Source organism: Macaca mulatta, chromosome 19 (assembly GCF_049350105.2).
Source record: "Macaca mulatta isolate MMU2019108-1 chromosome 19, T2T-MMU8v2.0, whole genome shotgun sequence".
NCBI lineage: Eukaryota > Metazoa > Chordata > Mammalia > Primates > Cercopithecidae > Macaca > Macaca mulatta.
The window spans coordinates 2,823,859-2,843,491 of record NC_133424.1 but is presented as its reverse complement, the minus strand read 5'-3'; the positions used below and the strand labels follow the sequence as shown (position 1 = coordinate 2,843,491).

Genomic DNA, 19,633 nt, shown 5'->3' with positions numbered 1-19,633 from the left:
GGAGTTGGGGCTAAGGACAGACCCGGGGGCCCCGCCCATGCTGAGCCCCAGCTGCGTCTCAGGCCCCACTCCCCCTCTTCCCCGCCAGGCGTCTCCAACGAAGCCCAGTATGTGTTCACCATCCAGAGCATCGTCATGGCGCAGAAGCTCAAGGGAACCCTGTCCTTCATTGCCAAGGTATGCGGGGCTCCACTCGGCGTCAGGGAGCCGACTCTGCAGGCTGGGGCTCCTCCTGCCCCATTCCAGTGGGTGTCCAGGTGTCCCTAGGGGAAGTGGGCCACCTGCCTGGGGAGCCCGGAGCTCTGACCTGGGCCTCACTCCCCACTCAGCTGCACCACCTTCCCTCCACTGCAGAATGACGAGGGCGCAACCCACGAGAAGCTGGACTTCCGGCTGCACTTCAGCTGCAGCTCCTACCTGACCACCACACCCTGCTACAGGTGGGGCCCGGCCACGCCCACCTCCTGCACCCCTCCGCCTCCCGCACCCCTCCGCCTCCCTCGACCTTACAGACACCTGTGCCCTGGAGACTGAGGCTTCTGGGCAGGACTTTAGAGACGGATTTGGAGGCCTGGCTCGTGGCTGGTGCAGGTCAGGCTGCCTGGTGTCTGCACCAGCTGGGGCCGCGTAATTGAAGCCACAGGCCTGGCAGCGTCACCCAGAGAGGCTCTGGCTCCTGGCAGTCCTGGAGGCTGGAGGAGTGAGATCAAGGAGCCAGCAGCACGGGCTGCTCCTGAGGCCTCTCCTCAGCACGGCTTGGCGTGCGGCACTGCCTGCCCCCCGAGTCGTTGCAGGCTGTCCTCTGTGTGCCTGCGTCCTAGCCTGTCCCGCTAGTCCTTTCCTACAGGACATCCGTCCCTGTCAGAGGAGGGCCCACCCCATGACTTCAGGCACCTCTGTGACCTTTTTAAAGACAAGTCATTATCAGTCTCTGGGTGTGAGAGCTTCCACACATGAAAATAAGCCACATCTTCCAGGACCCCCGAGACCTCCCGGCCCAGACAGGCAGGAGGTGGCATGTGTGGCAGGTTTTGTCGGCTTCTGTGCCAGGGAGCCTGAGGAACCCGGCCCCACCGGAGTCAGCCTCCCTGTCCCTCCCACAGTGACGCCTTTGCCAAGTTGCTGGAGTCTGGGGACTTGAGCATGAGCTCAGTCAAAGTCGATGGCATTCGGATGTCCTTCCAGAACCTTCTGGCAAAGATCTGTTTTCACCACCATTTTTCTGGTAAGGAGAGTGAGGGGCTTTCACACGCGCGGCGGCTGTCCCTTCCTTTTGGAGCCGGGTCTGTGGCCCTCGCACCCAAACTCCCACCCTTTGGGATCCCGGGTAACTGGTGGCCCCGAGGCCTGGGAGCTGGTGCGGGGGCTGCATTCCCCACACCCCAGGCTTCCCAGGGCCACACCCTGCTCCTGCAGACCTGAAGCTGTGGCCAAGGGCAGCCCAGGAAGGTGGCCCCTGCTCTGGGGGTGGGGCTGCAACCATGCGGTGTGCGGGGGCCTGACGCCGCCCGCTCTGTTGCAGTTGTGGAGCGAGTGGACTCCTGCGCCTCCATGTACAGCCGCTCCATCCAGGGCCACCACGTCTGCCTCCTGGTGAAAAAGGTGAGCCTTAGGTCACTGCACACACCCTGGCTCCCACCTCTCCTGGGGTCATGCCCAGGCCTTCATCCCCAGGGGTGAGCCTTGGGACTTTGAGGGCTCAAGGACAGTGATGGCAGCACCACAGCCGTGAGCCCCTCACCTGCGCCAGCCCCACTCAGCAGCGCAGACTTTCCCTCAGCAAGACGGGGCTTCCGCCTCCTGCTGTGCTGCTCACCCCAGGCTGACACATGGCTCCGGGGGCCCCCACTCCCACTGCACTCCTGCCCCCCACCCCACCCCTGTGCACAAGGCAGCCAAGGTCCTGGGGTCGGACTCTCCACCTTTCACTGCTGAGCTTCCAGAATGACTCCTCGCTCGCTCCGCTCCAGGCCTCCCTCTCCTGAGTATTGCAGGGTGGTTGTCTTCGCAGTGTGTCGACTGCCAAACTCAGTGTGACTGTTTTGTTGAGGGCTTTCGTGTGTGTATATGAGGAGTTGGGTCTTTAGTTTTCTTTTCTGGTACCGCCTTTGGTTTTGTCATCCAGTGACCTCATCAGACACGCAGGAGAGTGTGTCCTCTCTGTTTTGGGACAGACTGTGTGATGAGTGGCATTTTTTCCTTCGAAAGAAATGTGTGTACAGAATTCATCAGAAAACCATTGGGCCTGGGGAGTTCCTTTTCTGCAGGCTTTTAGCTACAACCGCAGTTTTTTGTGTTAACAGTTATAGGAATCCCCAAGTTATCGCTCATCTTGGGTGAGTTTGGTAGTTTGTACTTTTCAAAGAACAAGCGTAAGGAATCATCAGGGTCACTGAGCTGATGTGCGGAGCGGTGCGCGCCGCGGTCTCGCTGCTCCGTTTCTTTTCACTGCTCCTTGTGATGATCCTGGGTCACTTTCTGTTCTGATGGTCACGGTTTGTGTCTCTTTTTTCCTGGTTCTCCTGGGTAGAGGTTTGTCCATTTTATTGCACTTTTCAAAGAACCAATTTTTTTTGATGTCTGGTTTGGTTCCAGTGCCCTTCGGGAGCATACTGAGGATTTCCAGTTTGCACGTGTTTCTTTCGCTTCTCCGCCTTCTTCCTCATGTTCATTACTCAGCATTCCTCAGTTCCTAGAGGTCTGTTGTGGTTTTGATACCCTTGCTTTGTATTTTTATGTGTGGGTGTCCAGGGATCGTGCATACACACTTTGTTTTATTTATTTATTTATTTTTTTGAGACGGAGTCTTGCTCTGTCGCCCAGGCTGGAGTGCAGGGGCACGATCTCGGCTCACTGCAAGCTCCACCACCCGGGTTCACGCCATTCTCCTGCCTCAGCCTTCCAAGTAGCTGGGACCACAGGCGCCGCCACCACGCCCGGCTAGTTTTTTGTATTTTTAGTAGAGACAGGGTTTCACCATGTTAGCCAGGATGGTCTCCATCTCCTGACCTCATGATCCACCTGCCTCGGCCTCCCAAAGTGCTGGGATTACAGGCGTGAGCCACTGCATCCGACCTGCCATTGATGTTCTTTTCATTCCTAACGTTCCAGTTTTCTCCTGGTTCACGGCCTTCCATGAAACACTCACTCCCCGTCGCCTCCCCAGCCCCTGGCACCCCGTATCCTACTTTGTGTCTTGGTGAATCTGATGACTCTAGGGACCGCCTAGGAGTGGAACCACACGGGATTTGTCCTTCTGTGTCTGGCTACTCTTATTCCGCCTCATGTCCTCAAGGTGCATCCACATCGCAGCCTCTGTCAGGATTCCCTTCGTTTTCAGGGCGGAATCGTATTCTCTTGTGCGGGTGGACCGTGCTGTGTGTCCCCTCATCCATTGCTGCTCCCACCTTCTGGCTGTTGTGAATTGTGCTGCTGTCAACATTGTTGTTAAACAAATAACTGTTTGAGTCCCTGCCTTCAGTACTTTTGTTTTTGTGTTTTAGTTTTTGTTTTTGTATTTGTTTTGGAAATAGAGTCTTACTCTGTTGGCCAAGCTGGGGTGCAGTGGAGCCAAGGGCTCACCACAACCTCCGCCTCCCGGGTTCACGCGATTCTCCTGCCTCAGCCTCCTGAATAGCTGGGATTACAGGTGTGCGTCACCTTGCCTGACTAATTTTTGTATTTTTAGTGGAGACGGGGTTTTGCCAGGTTGGCCAGGCTGGTCTGGAACTCCTGACCTCAGGTGATCCGCCTGCCTCGGCCTCCCAAAGTGCTGGCATTGCAGGAGTGAGCCCATTTGTTTTGAATATACACCCAGGAGTGTGATTGCTGGGTCCTGTGGTGATTCCATGTTTGAGGTTTTGAGGAGCTGCCAGACTGTCTTCCCCAGCGCTGCACCGTGTATCCCATCTGCCGCCAGGCAGGAGGCCCCATTTCTTCACCTGTCATTGTTATGCTGACAGCAGCCATTCTTTTTTTTTCCTTTGAGATAGAGTCTTGCTCTGTCACCCAGGCTGGAGTGCAGTGGCGCGATCTCAGCTCACTGCAAGCTCCTCCCGGGTTCAAGCGATTCTCCTGTCTCAGCCTCCCAAGTAGCTGGGATTACAGGCACGCACCACCTCGCCTGGCTAATTTTTTTGTATTTTTAGTAGACACAGGGTTTCCGGGGTTTCACCATGTTAGTCAGGCTAGTCTCGAACTCCTGATCCGCCTGCCTCAGCCTCCCAAAGTGCTGGTATTAGAGGCATGAGCCACTGCGCCCGGCTGACAGCAGCCATTCTGATGGGCGTGAGGCGTCTGGGAGCTGATTTGTTTTGCTGCTTTTTGGGTGTTGCGCTCTTCCTCCCCAGCCTGGGCTGCTGCCCCTCATGACCCGAGGCTGTGTTCAGATGGGTTCATGGCTGTTGCTCTCCTGCCAAGCTCACCACTCTGCCTTGTCCTGGCTGTTCTGCTGTTGAGCCCACACAGGGAGGGTCTGTTTTTCAGGTCTGAAATTCCCACTGGGCTCTTCTTGTATCTTCCATGTCTTTGCTGATGCCCTGGTGATCTGTTGGAGTGTTTTCTAAGAGCTACTTTAAAGCTTAGGCCAGCTGGGCATGGTGGCATGTGACTGTGGTCCCTGCTACTCGGGAGGCTGAGGCAGGAGGATCGCTTGAGCCCTGGAGGTCGAGACCAGCCTGAGAACGTGGCAAGACCCCAGGACTACAAAAAATTTAAAAAATTAGCCAGTACTAAGAAATTAGTACAGCAAGCCTCTAGTCCCTGCTACTAGGGAGGCTGGGGTGGGAGGATCTCTTGAGCCCAGGAGTTCAAGGCTGTGGTGAGCCCTGATTGTGCCACTGCACTCTAGCCTGGGCAACAGAGTGAGACTCCAAAAAAGAGAAAAAGAAAACTTGTGTCAGAGAGTCCTAGTATCCATCCGCCTTGGTGTGCCGGTGGCCTTGGTGTTGGGGTCTGTGGGTTGGGGTCTTGATGTTGGTTTCTGCCAGTGGCCTTGGCATTGGTGCCTCGGCATTGGGGTCTGGACATTGGGGTCTAGACATTGGGGTCTGGACATTGGGGTCTGGACATTGGGGTCTGGGCATTGGTGCCTCGGCATTGGGGTCTGGCCGGTGGGGTCTCGGTGTTGGGGTCTGGGCGTTGGGGTCTGGGCGTTGGGGTCTGGGCGTTGGGGTCTCGGTGTTGGGGTCTGGACATTGGGGTCTGGGCGTTGGTGCCTCGGCATTGGAGTTTGGCCGGTGGGGTCTGGGCATTGGGGTCTGGCCGGTGGGGTCTCGGCGTTGGGGTCTGGGCGTTGGGGTCTCGGCGTTGGGGTCTGGGCGTTGGGGTCTGGGCGTTGGGGTCTCGGTGTTGGGGTCTGGGCGTTGGGGTCTCGGCGTTGGGGTCTCGGCGTTGGGGTCTGGGCGTTGGGGTCTGGGCGTTGGGGTCTGGGTGTTGGTGTCTTGGCATTGGTGTTTGCTCACGGCCTTGGTGTTGGGGTCTTGGTGCTGGGGTCTGGGCATTGGTGCCTCAGCATTAGGGTCTGGGTGTTGGTGCCTTGGTGTTGGTGTCTGCCGATGGCCTTGGCATTGGTGCCTTCGTGTTGGCATCTGGGTGATGTGATCTTGGCATTGGGGTCTACCAACAGCCTTGCCATTAGTGCCTTGGCATTGGTGCCCTGGGGCTGGGGTCTTGGCACTGGGGTCTGCCAAGGGCCTCTCTGTATGAGTGGATTCTCCTGGTTTTTCCTTGGAGTCTTGTGAGCTTCTGGGCCTTGTTCCATTCTGTAGAGGACGTGGGTGGTCAGGTCTCAGCTGCAGGTGCCTCCTGCCTTCTGGAGACTGTGGCCCCAAGTGCACTGCCACCTGCCCAGCCTCTGTCCTCTCAGTGCTGACTCTTGTCCCTGGCCTGGCGGGACCCGGCCGCGGCCTCTGGACTCAGTGTTTGGGCTGCTCTTTGGGGCGGGCTCCGTGGCGAGGGGCGGGCCCAGCAGATCCTGAGCCGCTGCTTTCCCATGCACCTCCCTCGCTGGGGCTCTGGTTACCCCACTCCACTGGCTTCTTCCACAGTCGCTTCGGGGGCCCAGTGGCAGGAGGGCGGAAGGACAGACTGCTCAACTCACTGCCAGCTCAGGAGCTTTTCGGATTCTGGTCTTTGTCCCCAGCTGCCTCTGGCTGCCTCGGGGCCCTCAGGCGTCGGCTCCCACTTCTGTGTAGGCCGGAGCCCCTCCCATGGGACACCCGGGTGCCATGGGCCACTCCCTCACCCGAGCCCTTCCCGTTTTGTGTTTTAATAATTAGCAAATTCGCAAAATTAAAAGGTCAGCACATATAGCTGTGAGGCAGTATTTGCACATAGTGGGTGTTTTTTTTTTTTTTTTAATGTTTTTGAGGTAGGATCTCGCTCTGTTGCCCAGGCTGGAGTGCAGTGGTGCAAATACGGCTCACTGTAGCTTCAACCTCCTGGGCTCAAGTGATGCTCCTGCCTCATTCTCCCACATAGGATCCTCCTGCCTCAGCCTCCTGCATGGGATCCTCCCGTCTCAGCTCCCCCGCATCAGATCCTCCCGCCTCAGTCCCCCCGCATAGGATCCTCCCACCTCAGCCCCCCCGCATAGGATCCTCCCGCCTCAGTCCCCCCGCATAGGATCCTCCCGCCTCAGTCCCCCCACATAGGATCCTCCCGCCTCAGCTTCCCCGCATCGGATCCTCCCACCTCAGTCCCCCCGCATAGGATCCTCCCGCCTCAGCTCCCCCGCATCGGATCCTCCCACCTCAGCCCCCCCCGCATAGGATCCTCCCGCCTCAGTCCCCCCGCATAGGATCCTCCCGCCTCAGTCCCACCGCATAGGATCCTCCCGCCTCAGCTCCCCCGCATAGGATCCTCCCGCCTCAGCTCCCCCGCATAGGATCCTCCCGCCTCAGTCCCACCGCATAGGATCCTCCCGCCTCAGCTCCCCCGCATAGGATCCTCCCGCCTCAGCTCCCCCGCATAGGATCCTCCCGCCTCAGCTCCCCCGCATAGGATCCTCCCGCCTCAGCTCCCCCGCATCGGATCCTCCCACCTCAGCCCCCCCCGCATAGGATCCTCCCGCCTCAGTCCCCCCGCATAGGATCCTCCCACCTCAGCCCCCCCGCATAGGATCCTCCCGCCTCAGCTCCCCCACATAGGATCCTCCCACCTCAGCCCCCCCGCATAGGATCCTCCCGCCTCAGCTCCCCCGCATCGGATCCTCCCGCCTCAGCCCCCCCGCATAGGATCCTCCCGCCTCAGTCCCCCCGCATAGGATCCTCCCGCCTCAGTCCCCCCGCATAGGATCCTCCCGCCTCAGTCCCACCGCATAGGATCCTCCCGCCTCAGCCCCCCCGCATCGGATCCTCCCGCCTCAGCTCCCCCGCATAGGATCCTCCCGCCTCAGTCCCACCGCATAGGATCCTCCCGCCTCAGCTCCCCCGCATCGGATCCTCCCGCCTCAGCTCCCCCGCATAGGATCCTCCCGCCTCAGTCCCCCTGCATAGGATCCTCCCGCCTCAGTCCCCCCACATAGGATCCTCCCGCCTCAGCTTCCCCGCATCGGATCCTCCCACCTCAGTCCCCCCGCATAGGATCCTCCCGCCTCAGCTCCCCCGCATAGGATCCTCCCGCCTCAGCTCCCCCGCATAGGATCCTCCCGCCTCAGTCCCCCCGCATAGGATCCTCCCGCCTCAGTCCCACCGCATAGGATCCTCCCGCCTCAGCTCCCCCGCATCGGATCCTCCCGCCTCAGCCCCCCCCGCATAGGATCCTCCCGCCTCAGTCCCCCCACATAGGATCCTCCCGCCTCAGTCCCCCCGCATAGGATCCTCCCGCCTCAGCCCCCCCGCATCGGATCCTCCCGCCTCAGCTCCCCCGCATAGGATCCTCCCGCCTCAGCTCCCCCGCATAGGATCCTCCCGCCTCAGCTCCCCCGCATAGGATCCTCCCGCCTCAGCTCCCCCGCATAGGATCCTCCCGCCTCAGCTCCCCCGCATAGGATCCTCCCGCCTCAGCCCCCCTGCATCGGATCCTCCCGCCTCAGCTCCCCCGCATAGGATCCTCCCGCCTCAGCTCCCCCGCATAGGATCCTCCTGCCCCAGCCTCTCACATAGGATCCTCCTGTCTCAGTCCCCCCGCATAGGATCCTCCTGCCTCAGTCCCCCCGCATAGGATCCTCCCGCCTCAGTCCCCCCGCATAGGATCCTCCCACCTCAGCTCCCCCACATAGAATCCTCCCGCCTCAGCCTCCCACATAGGATCCTTCCGCCCCAGCCCCCCTCTGCATAGAATCCTCCCGCCTCAGCCTCCCACATAGGATCCTCCCACCCCAGCTCCCCCTGCATAGGATCCTCCCGCCCCAGCGCCCCCACATAGGATCATCCCACCTCAGCCCCCCACATAGGATCCTCCCGCCCCAGCCCCCAGCATAGGATCCTCCCACCCCAGCCCCGCTCTGCATAGGATCCTCCTGCCTCAGCCTCCTGCATAGCTGGGACCACAGGCATGAGCCACCCGGCCTGACCTGCATGTACTTTTATTTATTTATTTTTGAGACAGAGGTTTGCTCTTGTTACCCAGGCTGGAGTGTGGTGGAACAACCTCAGCTCGCATGCAACCTCCACCCCCTGGGTTCAAGTTCAAGCAAATCTCCTGCTTCGGCCTCCCAAGTAGCTGGGGTTACAGGCATCTGCCACCATGCCTGTCGAATTTTTTTTTTTTTTTTTTTGAGACAGAGTGAGACTCCGCCAGGCTGGAGTGCAGTGGTGCGATCTCAGCTCACTGCAAGCTCCACCTCCTGGGTTCACGCCATTCTCCTGCCTCAGCCTCCCGAGTAGCTGGGACTTCAGGAGCCCGCCACCTCGCCCAGCTAATTTTTTTTGTATTTTTAGTATAGACGGGGTTTCACTGTGTTAGCCAGTATGGTCTCGATCTCCTGACCTCGTGATCTGTCCGCTTCGGCCTCTCCAAGTGCTGGGATTACAGGCGTGAGCCACCGCGCCTGGTCTGTTTTTTGTATTTTTAGTAGGGACAGGGTTTCACCGTATTGACCAGGCTGGTTTCCAACTCCTGACCTCAGGTGATCCACCCACCTTGGCCTCCCAAAATGCTGGGATTACAGGTGTGAGCCACCATGCCTGGCCTCTGCACACACTTTTAAAAATACCAATGTTTTTCCTTACACAGGGGGAGAACTCTGTCTCGGTCGATGGGAAGTGCAGTGACTCCACGCTGCTGAGCAACTTGTTAGAAGAGATGAAGGCGACGCTGGCCAAGTGTTGAGAGCTGCCTGCGAGCCCCGCCCACCCGGGGACCGCAGCCCTGACGTGTCTCGCCTCTCCTCGGTCGTGTGTACTGTACGCAAGCCTGAGTGTTAATTTAATTAACTCCTTGTTGTCGCCCGCCGTGTAGACGTCCGAGGTCGTACGTTGCGTTGAATTATCCGACCGTCCTTTTTTACTGTGACTCTTCCCACTCTCTTTGGCAGGAAGTCCCCTTCACGTCCCCAGACCAGCAAGGGCCCCCCCCACCTGGCCTGTGCCTGCCCCGCGCTGGAGGCCGAGTCCTTGAATGTGGCTTCAGGGGCTCCTGTCCTGGGCCAGGGCCCAACGGGCACCACATGAGGGGCACTTGGTGGACAGGGCGGGGCTGACGTGGCTTCCTCTGGGGTCACCTGCTTTTGTCCCAAAGGTCCTGACAGTGGCGTCCGGGGTAGGGCAAGGAAGGGCCGCTGTTGCCAAGGTTTTCTGTCCCAGGACCCACGGTGGGAAAGCGGTTTTGCCGGGCGTTGTCCATCGTCAGTGTGCTCGTGGGCTGGTGGCTGGGCCCTGGGATCCCAGGCCACGCACCAGCCAGGCTGTGGGCAGGGAGGGGCCAGGGACGCCGAAGAGAGGATGCCGTGAGAACCATGGACCGGGCGGGATGAGGCCTCTGCCACCAGTTTTCCTGGTCAGCAGAAGTGCAGCTCGACGAGCTTGGGTTTGGGGTGGGGGTGTGTGGTCGCGTCCCCTGCTTGCCACTGTGCGCACCAAGGTTTCCCCACGTCCTTCCCAGCACTGTTAGGAAGGCCCGGGCAGGGCCTGGAAGCACCCGACCCGGGCTGTTCTCCTGTGTTGAAGGAGTGTGCCCAGTGCCCTTGGGCAGGACCTGGGAGAGCCCCCACCAGGCAGGGCAAGGGGACTCCGCTCAATCCCCGTGGCCAGCGTGGGCACAGGACTGACCCTTCCTCAGAGATAATGACATTTTATCTTTTCCTTTTGATGAAAACTGTCACTTTAGCATGTAATCTATTACAGAATCCCGTGCAGTGATTCTAGGATTTGAAATTATATGATGTGTTACATAAGAATTTGCTATCGACATTCCCGTATAAAGAAGAGAGACATATCACGCTGCTGTCATGATTTTGTGTCAAGATGATCCAATAAAGTTGTAAAACAGGCATTTCCACATGGGGCCTTCTGCCTGACCTGGTCATGCGGCGCTGCAGGGTTGGAGCCTCTGCGCCTCAGCTCACGGGCCCTTGGGAGGTGGCCTCCGTCCCCAGCACCATGCCGGCCTGGGGCTCGGGCAGGCACAGGCCAGGGAATCCCCCACCCCGTGGAGACCTTGGTTCCCAGCATCTCCCCCCAGGGCTGTGCAGGGGAGCAGGTGCCCACTCTCCCTCCCGTTCCGCAGGAGCCCCTCAGGGCAGGGACAGATCCAGAATTGAGAACTGCGGAAGAGCAGCCACCCCGCCCCTGGGTGAATTTGCCTCCTTTACACCAGCCTTACACCTTGAAGATGGGAGCCTCGAGCAAGGTGACGCTGGGTCAGTGAAGCCCCTGCCAACTCTAACCCAAGACGCGGCCGTGGTGGCAGGCATTTGGTGGCAGGGGGCGCAGAGCAGCACAGACGGGACCCCAGCCGCGGCCCACACCAGCGTCCTTTATAGAAAACAGTGCCTTGAAAGCACCTGCCGCAAGCCTCTTTCCTGTTAAATACGCTCGCCGGCCTCGAAGGAAGCATCTTTCACAGCCAGGACCCGGCGCCACCACCCCGGACGCTGTCCTCAGTGGCCACTACCACGTTCTCCCCCGACACGCGTGTGGCTCCATGTCCCACGGAGCCTGGGAGGCGCTCGGCCACCTTTCCACACGCCGTTCCTGACAGCGAATGTGCCCATGCGCCCCTCCCGTGATGGAAGCCTGAGGCGGCCGCGGAACAGTGCGCGGGGCCCGTGCTGGCAGCGTCAGTGTGCGCAAGGGTTGTTCTCGACAGTGTCCTGCAGCCGCCCCAACGCCGGAGCAAAGGGACACTCGAGGAAGTGAGGAGACCGGCAGAAGCGAGGAGACCACCGGGCTGAGGTCGCCCGAGTGAGAATGGGACTTGGAGCGGCACCACTGCACAGATGGAACACGAGTCCCTCCCTCCTGTGTCTCAGGACCGGTCAGCCAGGGTCAGGCAGTCGTGGCCCCGGCTCTGGCCATCATGCCACACCTGTTGCTGCCACAGAGATGAGACAGCCACAGTTCCTGCGTTCCTTGGCTCGGGTCTGATGTGACCACAACACCTAAACGCACTAGCGCTGGCCCTGGTCTCGACCATACTGTGGCCTCGCTTTGGGTGGAAGAACCCAGGCGCTCTGTGGGCTTGTGCGAGCCTACCTGTGTGTGCTCAGGTGGGCCACGGCTCCACATCTAGGAGTCCGGGGACACTCCCTGAGGCCCTGTGAGTTTGGCTCCAAGTCGGTCCCCCATGGCTGCGGACCTGAGGCCAGGACCTGCCCTGCTCTGTCTGGGACTTTTAGGCCTCCCCAGAAGCCCACCTCCAGCCCCCAGGGGCTTCCCCCTGCTCCGACAAGAACTCTTCTGCAAAGAGAAACATCAGGGATTTTAATCATCACGTCTCACAGCTCCGCAGACCTGCCCAGGTGCTGACGCTGTACACGGCCCACCCCCGCTCCCTCCCTCCCGCCCTCCCGGCCCTGGCCAGCTCAGGCTCTGTCTGGGGTTGGAGGGGGGGTCCTGAGGCAGCAGCAGCCCAGCTCCAGAGGGACAGGCGTGGGCTGTCCAGCTGAGTCCTGGCCCCACGTTGCGCTGGGGCAGGCCCGGCTGCTGTCAGTGCTGCTTGAGACACTCAGCAGCATCTTCCAAGGTCAGGTTGGCCAGGTGTGGGGGCTCCAGACACCTGAAGGCCGGCGATACCAGGCTGTGGGGAGATGAGGCTGCCTCAGCTCTCCATGTCCCCCACCCCCTGCCTCCCTCCCTGGGGGTCTTTGCTGGGGGGCCCCAGGCCTCTCCTCCCCGCTGGGATGTGTGGTCCTATGTGTGGCCACATCCACGACACCCGCGTGCCTGGGATTTCAGAATGGTGTGGGGGCCGCGGCACGCAGTGCTTAGGAGCACCCCTTCTCCCGAGGCCTCCCTTCTCTAGGTCACTCACAAGGCTGGGGTGGCTCTGTGTGTCCCAGGCCAGGAGAAGGAGGAGGAGCGTAGTTTGTTCATGAAACCACCACATGGGTGTGGTTGCAGAGGTGACATCCAGCAGGTGTCCCAGGTATAGGGAGAGCCCCACCTGCGGTGCCCCCACTGACCTAGAGGACCCCCAGTCCCCCCCCTTCCTTTACTCCCTTCCCCTGAAGGCCAGGTCAATTAGCCTTACCTCATGCTCACGTCCTGTCTGAAAGGCAATATGGGGCAGTCAGCTCCTCCATGGGGCACCCCTAACCATCACAGGGAACCCTCCCAGGCTCTGACCACAGACCTGGGGCAGGGGTGGAACCAGACCCTATGGGGACCCTTTAAGCAGGATGCCCCCCTCCAGCTAAGGGTCAGAGACCTTTGAGGGTGAAAGGGACTGTGGCCACCTCCTTCGCAGAGCTGGGTTGGACATGGGAGCTGAGGGAGCCAGCCTGTGCCCCACACATACTCACCCACGAGGTGCTCACACATGCGCACTGCCTGTGTCAGTTTGAGGAGGGGACTTACTTGTGCCAGTTATTTCTACAAGGACAGTGGGTTTGGACTCAGGAGGCCAAGTGGCCACGGCCAGTGTTCCCTCCCAGGCCCAGGTGAGCTTGCTGCTGCCCCAAGACCCCACTCACATGTAGTTCAGCAGGCCCTGGACAGCTGACTCCCACTGCTCCGAGGACCTATGGGACATGGGCTTGGAAGTGGTGTGCCCCTGAACCCCCGGACCCACCCTACCCCGATGACGAGGGCCAGGTGGAAGGTGGGGAACCCCCTCCAAGGAGAGCCTGGGACCCCAGGGACAGCAGGGCCCTGGCACGGGTGGGTGTGATGCCTGAGCCCTACTCGCAGTTATAGCCAAAGCAGGCGACGTGCGAGTCTGTGCAGTTGTTGCAGGAGATGGTCTCGTACTGGAAGATGCCTGAAACACACGACAGCTGCCAGGGCTCCCCTCGGCCTCCAGGGCCCCAAGCTGCCGCCAGCGCGCTCCTCAGCCTGGACAGAGCCTCGCTTACCACAGTGGCGCTGACAGTCGAGGCGACCTGTGGGAAGGCAGGACAGCGCCGTCTTACCAGGCCCAGCCTTGTCCCCAGTCCTGCCTCCTCCCAATCCGTCAAAGCCTCGGGGCCTGTCCCTCGACACTGGGGCCCAGGCTCGCGTGGTTTTCATGTATGTGTGTCCATGGCCCGGAGGGAAGGGGTCCCCAAGGTGACCCCCAGCGTGGGATGGAGCAAACTTCAGGGGAGGGTGTGGCAATGCGCCCAGCGCCTCTGGGGGCTACTTAGGGGAGGTCCCGCGGGGTGATGGCATTGATCCTTCAGGGGCTGGGCTGGGTCCCTCCCTGGGGAGCTGCCCTCCTCCCCAGCTGCCCGGTGCCAGGTGCCCTGTTCACATCGCTCCAGCCTCAGCCAAGCCCCGTGGGTCTCCGAGGCTCTGGTCAACACCTCCCTCCCCTGAAGCCTTATTTGCTCACTTTCAATGATGGCGTTCTGGATGAGGTGCACCTGCTCCCGGAAGATGTTGCGCAGCTCGTTGGGGAAATACCCTGAGGAGTCCAGGCAGGAGAAGGTCAGGCTCAGGCGGTGGGCGGGGTGTCCTGGGGTGGGCGGGGTGTCCTGGGGTGGGCGGGCCCCGCCTCGGTTTCGCGCCCCTTACCCGGGAAGTACATCTTCCCCTGGTACAGCTGATCCATTCTCTGGTACACTGCTGTCGCCACTTGGTCCAGCTTCTCCCGGGCTGCGGGCAGGAGAAGCAGCCAGGTGACCGGCCTGCCCGGGGGTCTCGCTGGGGGTTAGTCGGGACTGGGCTGGGCTCCGGCACTCACTGATCTCGGCGGGGATGGCCAGGTGCAGCTCCTTCATCGTGTCGTCGCTCCAGTCGGTGAGCAGCGCCCCTGACACGGGGATGTCGCCCACCCACCAGGACTTGAGGTTCACATGGTGGCGGTAGAAGGAGAACTTCTCGGAGAACTTGCTGTGGCAGTGCAGACAGCCGTGGGCCAGCGCCGCCGTCACGCCCACCAGGCACAGCAGCAGGGCCATGCCCGTCCCGGCCCGCCGCCGGCCAACCAACGGCGCTGCTCGCGCCACACCTCTCAGCCGCGCACCAACCAACGGCCCCCACTCGGGCACTAGGCCGCGCCTCCTACCCCGCCCGCCCCACCGGCGCAGGCCCCGCCCCCTCCCGGGCCCAGCCCCGCCTCCGTCCTCAGCGGACTACTGACGGCGCCGGTTCCGCCTCCAGGCCCCGCCCACGATCCGCCCCTTAGGAGACTCCGCCGCTAGGTGGGCCCCGCCTCCAGGCCGCGCCCTACGCATGCGCCAATGGCCCGTGCCGGCTCCTCGGCCAGCTCCCGCTGAGGCCCCGCCCCGTGTCCCGGCGACGGTACAGGCTCCGCCCACAGGCCGCAGCCCCGGTTGCTAGGCAACGGAGACCTCCGCCCTGCCCGGCCCGGCTTGGCCCGGCCCTGTCAGGGCGTCCCAGGGCTGCTGCCTGGAACTTGGCTCCGTGCGCTTTCGCCGCCCGGGCCCCTTATAGCCCGCCAGGCCGAGGACGGGAAACCCCTACAGGCCGCTTCTGCGCGGAGCCCCGGGCCCTTTAAGGAAAGTAGGTCCGGTCCGTGGGTGCGGTCGGGCTTGCGTGTGAGGCGTCCTCCGCGACCGTGTCCTTCCGCGGCGGCTGCGAGGCGGGGCGGCGGCAGAGGCGGCCAGGTGGGTGCCGGGAGGGGCGAAGGCGGGCGGCAGAGGCGGCCAAGTAGGTGCCCAGGAGGCGCGAAGGCGGGCGGCAGAGGCGACCAGGTGGGTGCCCGGGAGGGGCGAACTTAGGCGGCGAAGAGACCGAGCCCTGAGGAAGGGCGAACCCTGGCGGCGGGGAAGCTGGATCCCTCAGGAGAGGCGAACTTAGGCGGCGGGGAGGCCGAGCCTTCAGGAAGGGCGAGGCCGGGCGCTGTGGCTCACGCCTGTAGTCCCAGCACTTTGGGAGGCCGAGGCGGGCGGATCACCTGAGATCAGGAGTTCGAGACCAGTCTGGCCAACACGGTGAAACCCGTCTCTACCAAAAATACAAATTAGCGGGGCGAGGTGGCGGGCGCCGGTAATCCCAGCTGCTTGGGAGGCTGAGACAGGAGGATCACTTGAACCCGGGAGGCAGAGATTGCGGTGAGCCGAGATCGCACCACTGCACTCCAGCCTGGGCAACAAGAGAGGGGGGGAAAAAAAAAGGAAGAGCGAACTCAGGCGGCGGGGAAGCCGGATCCTTCAGGAGGGGTGAACTTAGGCGGCGAGGAGGCCGAGCCTTCAGGAAGGGGGAACTCTGGCGACGGGAAAGTGGAATCCCTCAGGAAGGGCAGGGAGGCCGATTCCCCAGGAGGGGCGAACGCGGGCAGCAGGGAGACCGATTCTCCCGGAGGGGGATACAGGGTGCTGGGTCGAGCTGCGGGGGCGAGCTCCTGGCCCTGCCCACTGTCCTGCCGCAGGACCCCGCACCTCCCGGTGTGTGTGAAAATGCAGCAGGGCTTCAGGACCCCTAAGCCCAAGCGGCAGTCGGGCCCTTTCGAATAGGCCCTTCTTGCTCGGGGTCCCCAAAGTCGCTGGCGGGGTCCCCCCACCCCGGAAAGAGGCACCCACCAAGGTGGCACCCACCCGCCTCCCTGCAGCGAGGAGGGGCTAGAAAGTGGAAGCGAGGGTGCATTTTATTAGGAGTCACTGAGAGGGGTGGGGAGATTGGAAAATCCAATCACAGAGCAGAAAATCAGTGCTCCAAGCCCCAGCTCATCCTGGGGGTAAGATTTCCAGTCTTTGTACACACTGCTTTTTTGTTTGTTTTTGAGACGAAGTCTGGAGTCTCACTCTGTCGCCCAGGCTGGAGAGCAGTGGCTCGATCTCTGCTCACTGCAAACTCTTCCCCCCGGGTGCAAGTGAGCCTCCTGCCTCAGCCTCCCGAGTAGCTGGGATTACAGGCACCTGCCACCACACCCAGTTAATTTTTGTATTTTTAGTAGAGACGGTTTTGCCATGTTGGCCAGGCTGGTCTTGAACTCCTGACCTCAGGTGATCCGCCCACCTCAGCCTCCCAAAGTGTTGGGATTACAGGCGTGAGCCACCGCGCCCGGCCCACACTGCTTTTTTACACTTGCTTTTTTCTTCGTTTTCTCCTTAACAGTTTATACGGGTTTAATTGACATGCAGTAAACTTCCCATATTCAAAGCAGATGGTTGGATAAATGTTGAGATGTGTGTTTTGCACGTTTCACGTCCCATCTGTGCTTTCTGCTTTGGGAGTCGCCTCCTGCACAGGCAGGAGGGAGTGCCCTGGCCGGCCTCTAAGCCGTGGTCATGACCGCCTTCCTTCTTGAGCATCATGCAGTCACAGGGGCTTCCCTTTCACGGAAGAGGCGTTGGGACACAGAGCTGGGGGTGCTGCTGAGGGCTGGAGCCATTAGAGCCCACAGTGATGCCTTGATGAGCGAGTCATTCATTTCCCTGCATGTGTGCGATAATATGGGTTTTGACCCGTGAGACAAAACCCACCTTCCTTTTGTGTTCTCCTGGATTCACTTCCTTTCCAGGCCTGGTTTTGCTTTTGTGTAGGGAAAGCTGGATGTTTGTTTGGTTGGTTGTTTGGTTTGCTGGTTGTTTCAGAAGTGCAAGAGGGTGGCCAGGCGCGGTGGTTCATGCGGGCGATCCCAGCACTTTGGGAGGCCAAGGCAGGCAGATCACCTGAGGTCAGGAGGTCAAGACCAGCCTGGCCAACATGGCGAAACTGCGTCTCTACTAAAAATACAAAAATTAGCTGGGCATGGCCAGGCACGGTGGCTCATGCCTGTGAACCAGCACTTTGGGATCCCAGCACTTTGAGAGGCCGAGGTGGGCGGATCACGAGGTCAGGAGATCAAGACCATCCTGGCTAACACGGTGAAACCCCGTCTCTACTAAAAATACAAAAAAATTAGCTGGGCGTGGTGGCGGGTGCCTGTAGTCCCAGCTACTCGGGAGGCTGAGGCAGGAGAATGGCATGAACTGGGGAGGCAGAGCTTGCAGTGAGCCGAGATTGTACTACTGCACTCCAGCCTGGGCGACAGAGTGAGACTCTGTCAAAAAAAAAAAAAAAAGGCCGGGCACGGTGACTCAAGCCTGTAATCCCAGCACTTTGGGAGGCCAGGGTGGGCAGATCACGAGGTCAGGAGATCGAGACCATCCTGGCTAACACAGTGAAACTCCATCTCTACTGAAAATACAAAAAAATTAGCCAGGCGTAGTGGCGGGCGCCTGTGGTTCCAGCTACTAGGGAGGCTGAAGCAGGAGAATGGTGTGAACCCGGGAGGCGGAGCTTGTAGTGAGCCGAGATGGCGCCACTGCACTCCAGCCTGGGCGACAGAGCGAGACTCCGTCTCAAAAAAAAAAAACATACAGAGGGAAAGGAAGGAGGGCTGGATGAGCCCCCGGGCTGTCAGAGTTGCAGAGTTGCAGCCCTGAGAACTTCCAGAAGCTAGGTTCTTAACCACAGTTGTCAGGGACCTGCTTATTAGAACTCACTGAGAAGATCTACCGATTACAGAGTGAGGACTAAGAAAGTGAACTCCCAGCATGCCACGTCCCTGTCCTCCGGACCCCCGGATGTCTTTCCCTTTCCCCAGGAATGACTCAGGCACCCACCTCAGGCAACACCCGCTCCACTGCACCCTTCCCAGCGCCCTCTCTTTCAACAGGTTGACTTTTCTTTTAACTCTGGAGCCAAGCTGACCACCTGTGGCTGTGGAGGCCTTGCAGTGTGGCTGATCCGAACTGGGATGTGCTGACCAGCTGCGGGTGGCTCATGCCTGCATTCCCAGCACTGTGGAAGGCGGAGGAGAGCGGATCACCTGAGGTCACGTATTCAAGACCAGCCTGGCCAATATGGCAAAACCCCATCTCTACTAAAAATACAAAAATTATCCGGGCATGCTGGCGCGTGCCTGTAGTCCCAGCTACTCAGGAGGCTGAGGCCGGAGAATTGCTTGAACCCGGGAGGCGGAGCTTGCAGTGAGCCAAGATCATGCCACTGCACCCCAGCCTGGGCAACAGAGTGAGGCAACATCTTGAAAAAAAAAAGAAAATTCCCTTCCGAGGAGGTATTCTCCCACCTTAGGGACCTGATAGTGGAGGTTTCGGAAAAATTCCCCACACAGCTGACTCAGAGCTTGGGGTTTTGAGGTGGGGAGTTTTAGACCTTCCCCAGCCGACGAGCTCTGTGTCTGTTTTCCTGGCATTTAGAAGGTCAAATGGCTTAAGCAGAAAAGGCAAATCCGACTTCAGAAACGGGGTTCTGGGAGGAGGCCTTCACTTCTGCCTTTCGGAGTCCCAGCGAAGCCTCAGGAACACACAGTGGGTGGCTGTGGTCCAGCGTGTGCCTGGCTGCACACAAAAAAAGGCTGAACTTGGGTTTTCTTTCGGACGTTGACACGACACCTTCTGGGGACCGCGCCTGGCCTCTTCCTTTTTCCTTTTTTTTTTTTTGAAATGGAGTCTCTTGCCCAGGCTGGAGTGCAGTGGCACAACCTCGGCTCACTGCACCCTCCGCCTCCCGAGCTCAAGAGATTCTCGTGCCTCAGCCTCCTGAGCAGCTGGGATTACAGGCGTGCGCCACCACACCCGACTTAATTTTTTAGTGTTTTATTAGAGACTGGATTTCACCACGTTGCCCAGCTCAGGCACTCTGCCTGCCTCGGCCTCCCAAAGTGCTAGGATTACGGGGTGAGCCACAGCGCCCCGCCCCCTTTTCCTTTTGCGTATATCAAAGTGACTGTTTTTTTGCTCATATACCCAGACTGGGAAAAGTGTGTCAGTGTACCACAAAAGATTTACAGAGGGTCGGGCGCTGTGTCTCATGCCTGTGATCCCAGCACTCTGGGAGGCCAAGGCAGAAGGATAGCTTGAACCCAGAAGTTTGAGACCAGCCTGGGCAACATAGTAAGACCACATCTCTACCAGAAATACAAAAATTAGCTGCGCATGATGGCATGCACCTGTGGTCCCAGCTACTTGAAAGGCTGAGGTGGGAGGAGCGTTTGAGCCCAGGAGGTTGAGGCTGCAGTGAGCCATGATCGCACCACTGCACTGCAGCCCGGGTGATAGAGTGAGACCTTGTCTCAAACAGACAGCAGAAAAAAAAAAAAAAACCTTCCTTCCAGACACAGTAGTTCCTTATTTTTTTCA

The 19,633-nt window shown here is 60.1% G+C and overlaps 3 protein-coding genes and 1 long non-coding RNA gene across 69 annotated transcripts in view; 3 read left to right on the top strand and 1 right to left on the bottom strand.

Annotated features, from left to right (window-relative positions):
- The window catches only part of AP3D1 (adaptor related protein complex 3 subunit delta 1), a 59,918-nt gene extending 49,478 nt beyond the window's left edge, over positions 1 to 10,440 (top strand). For 16 of the 18 annotated variants that reach the window (XR_013409441.1, XR_013409437.1, XR_013409439.1 and 13 more), the window contains 5 exons: positions 89 to 177; positions 355 to 440; positions 1,104 to 1,225; positions 1,523 to 1,602; positions 9,178 to 10,440. Coding sequence is in view for 13 of the 18 variants with exons in the window: in XM_077978927.1 (XP_077835053.1) it covers positions 89 to 177; positions 355 to 440; positions 1,104 to 1,225; positions 1,523 to 1,602; positions 9,178 to 9,273 (473 nt within the window). In the remaining 5 variants the exon portion in view is untranslated. Of the gene's footprint in view, positions 1 to 88; positions 178 to 354; positions 519 to 1,083; positions 1,226 to 1,522; positions 1,603 to 9,177 lie in introns of those variants that run through there. The other 2 variants (XR_013409436.1, XR_013409440.1) reach the window with 2 other exon arrangements.
- Positions 1 to 19,633, top strand: part of LOC144336972 (uncharacterized) — a 102,762-nt gene that overhangs the window by 59,642 nt on the left and 23,487 nt on the right. The window contains exon 1 of one of the 2 annotated variants that reach the window (XR_013409521.1): positions 16,250 to 16,311. The exons of the other annotated variant lie outside the window; for it this stretch is intronic. This is a non-coding gene — a long non-coding RNA (uncharacterized LOC144336972). Of the gene's footprint in view, positions 1 to 16,249; positions 16,312 to 19,633 lie in introns of those variants that run through there. 2 annotated transcript variants of the gene reach the window in all.
- On the bottom strand, positions 11,845 to 15,038 carry IZUMO4 (IZUMO family member 4). 8 transcript variants are annotated; one of them, NM_001194062.2, is given in 10 exon segments: positions 11,845 to 12,180; positions 12,415 to 12,429; positions 12,634 to 12,651; positions 12,960 to 12,974; positions 13,076 to 13,123; positions 13,287 to 13,362; positions 13,457 to 13,483; positions 13,915 to 13,986; positions 14,097 to 14,177; positions 14,266 to 14,563. In NM_001194062.2, coding segments are annotated over 10 exon segments (660 nt in total). In that variant the 5' UTR covers positions 14,483 to 14,563; the 3' UTR covers positions 11,845 to 12,089.
- MOB3A (MOB kinase activator 3A) overlaps positions 15,108 to 19,633 on the top strand; it is a 28,013-nt gene continuing 23,487 nt past the window's right edge. For 24 of the 41 annotated variants that reach the window (XR_013409503.1, XR_013409501.1, XR_013409499.1 and 21 more), the window contains exon 1: positions 15,108 to 15,238. The gene's annotated coding sequence lies outside the window, so the exon portion shown is untranslated. Of the gene's footprint in view, positions 15,239 to 15,409; positions 15,599 to 19,633 lie in introns of those variants that run through there. The other 17 variants (XR_013409504.1, XR_013409502.1, XR_013409496.1 and 14 more) reach the window with 4 other exon arrangements.

Excerpts from the sequence above, each read along its gene's own strand:
- IZUMO4 (XM_077976339.1), bottom strand. The coding sequence starts at position 14,482 with ATGGCCCTGCTGCTGTGCCTGGTGGGCGTGACGGCGGCGCTGGCCCAC. Across the intron at positions 14,178-14,265 it reads GGCCATCCCCGCCGAGATCA|CCCGGGAGAAGCTGGACCAA; the intron begins GTGAGTGCCGGA and ends TCCTGCCCGCAG. Across the intron at positions 13,363-13,456 it reads CGACTGTCAGCGCCACTGTG|GCATCTTCCAGTACGAGACC; the intron begins GTAAGCGAGGCT and ends CGTGTGTTTCAG.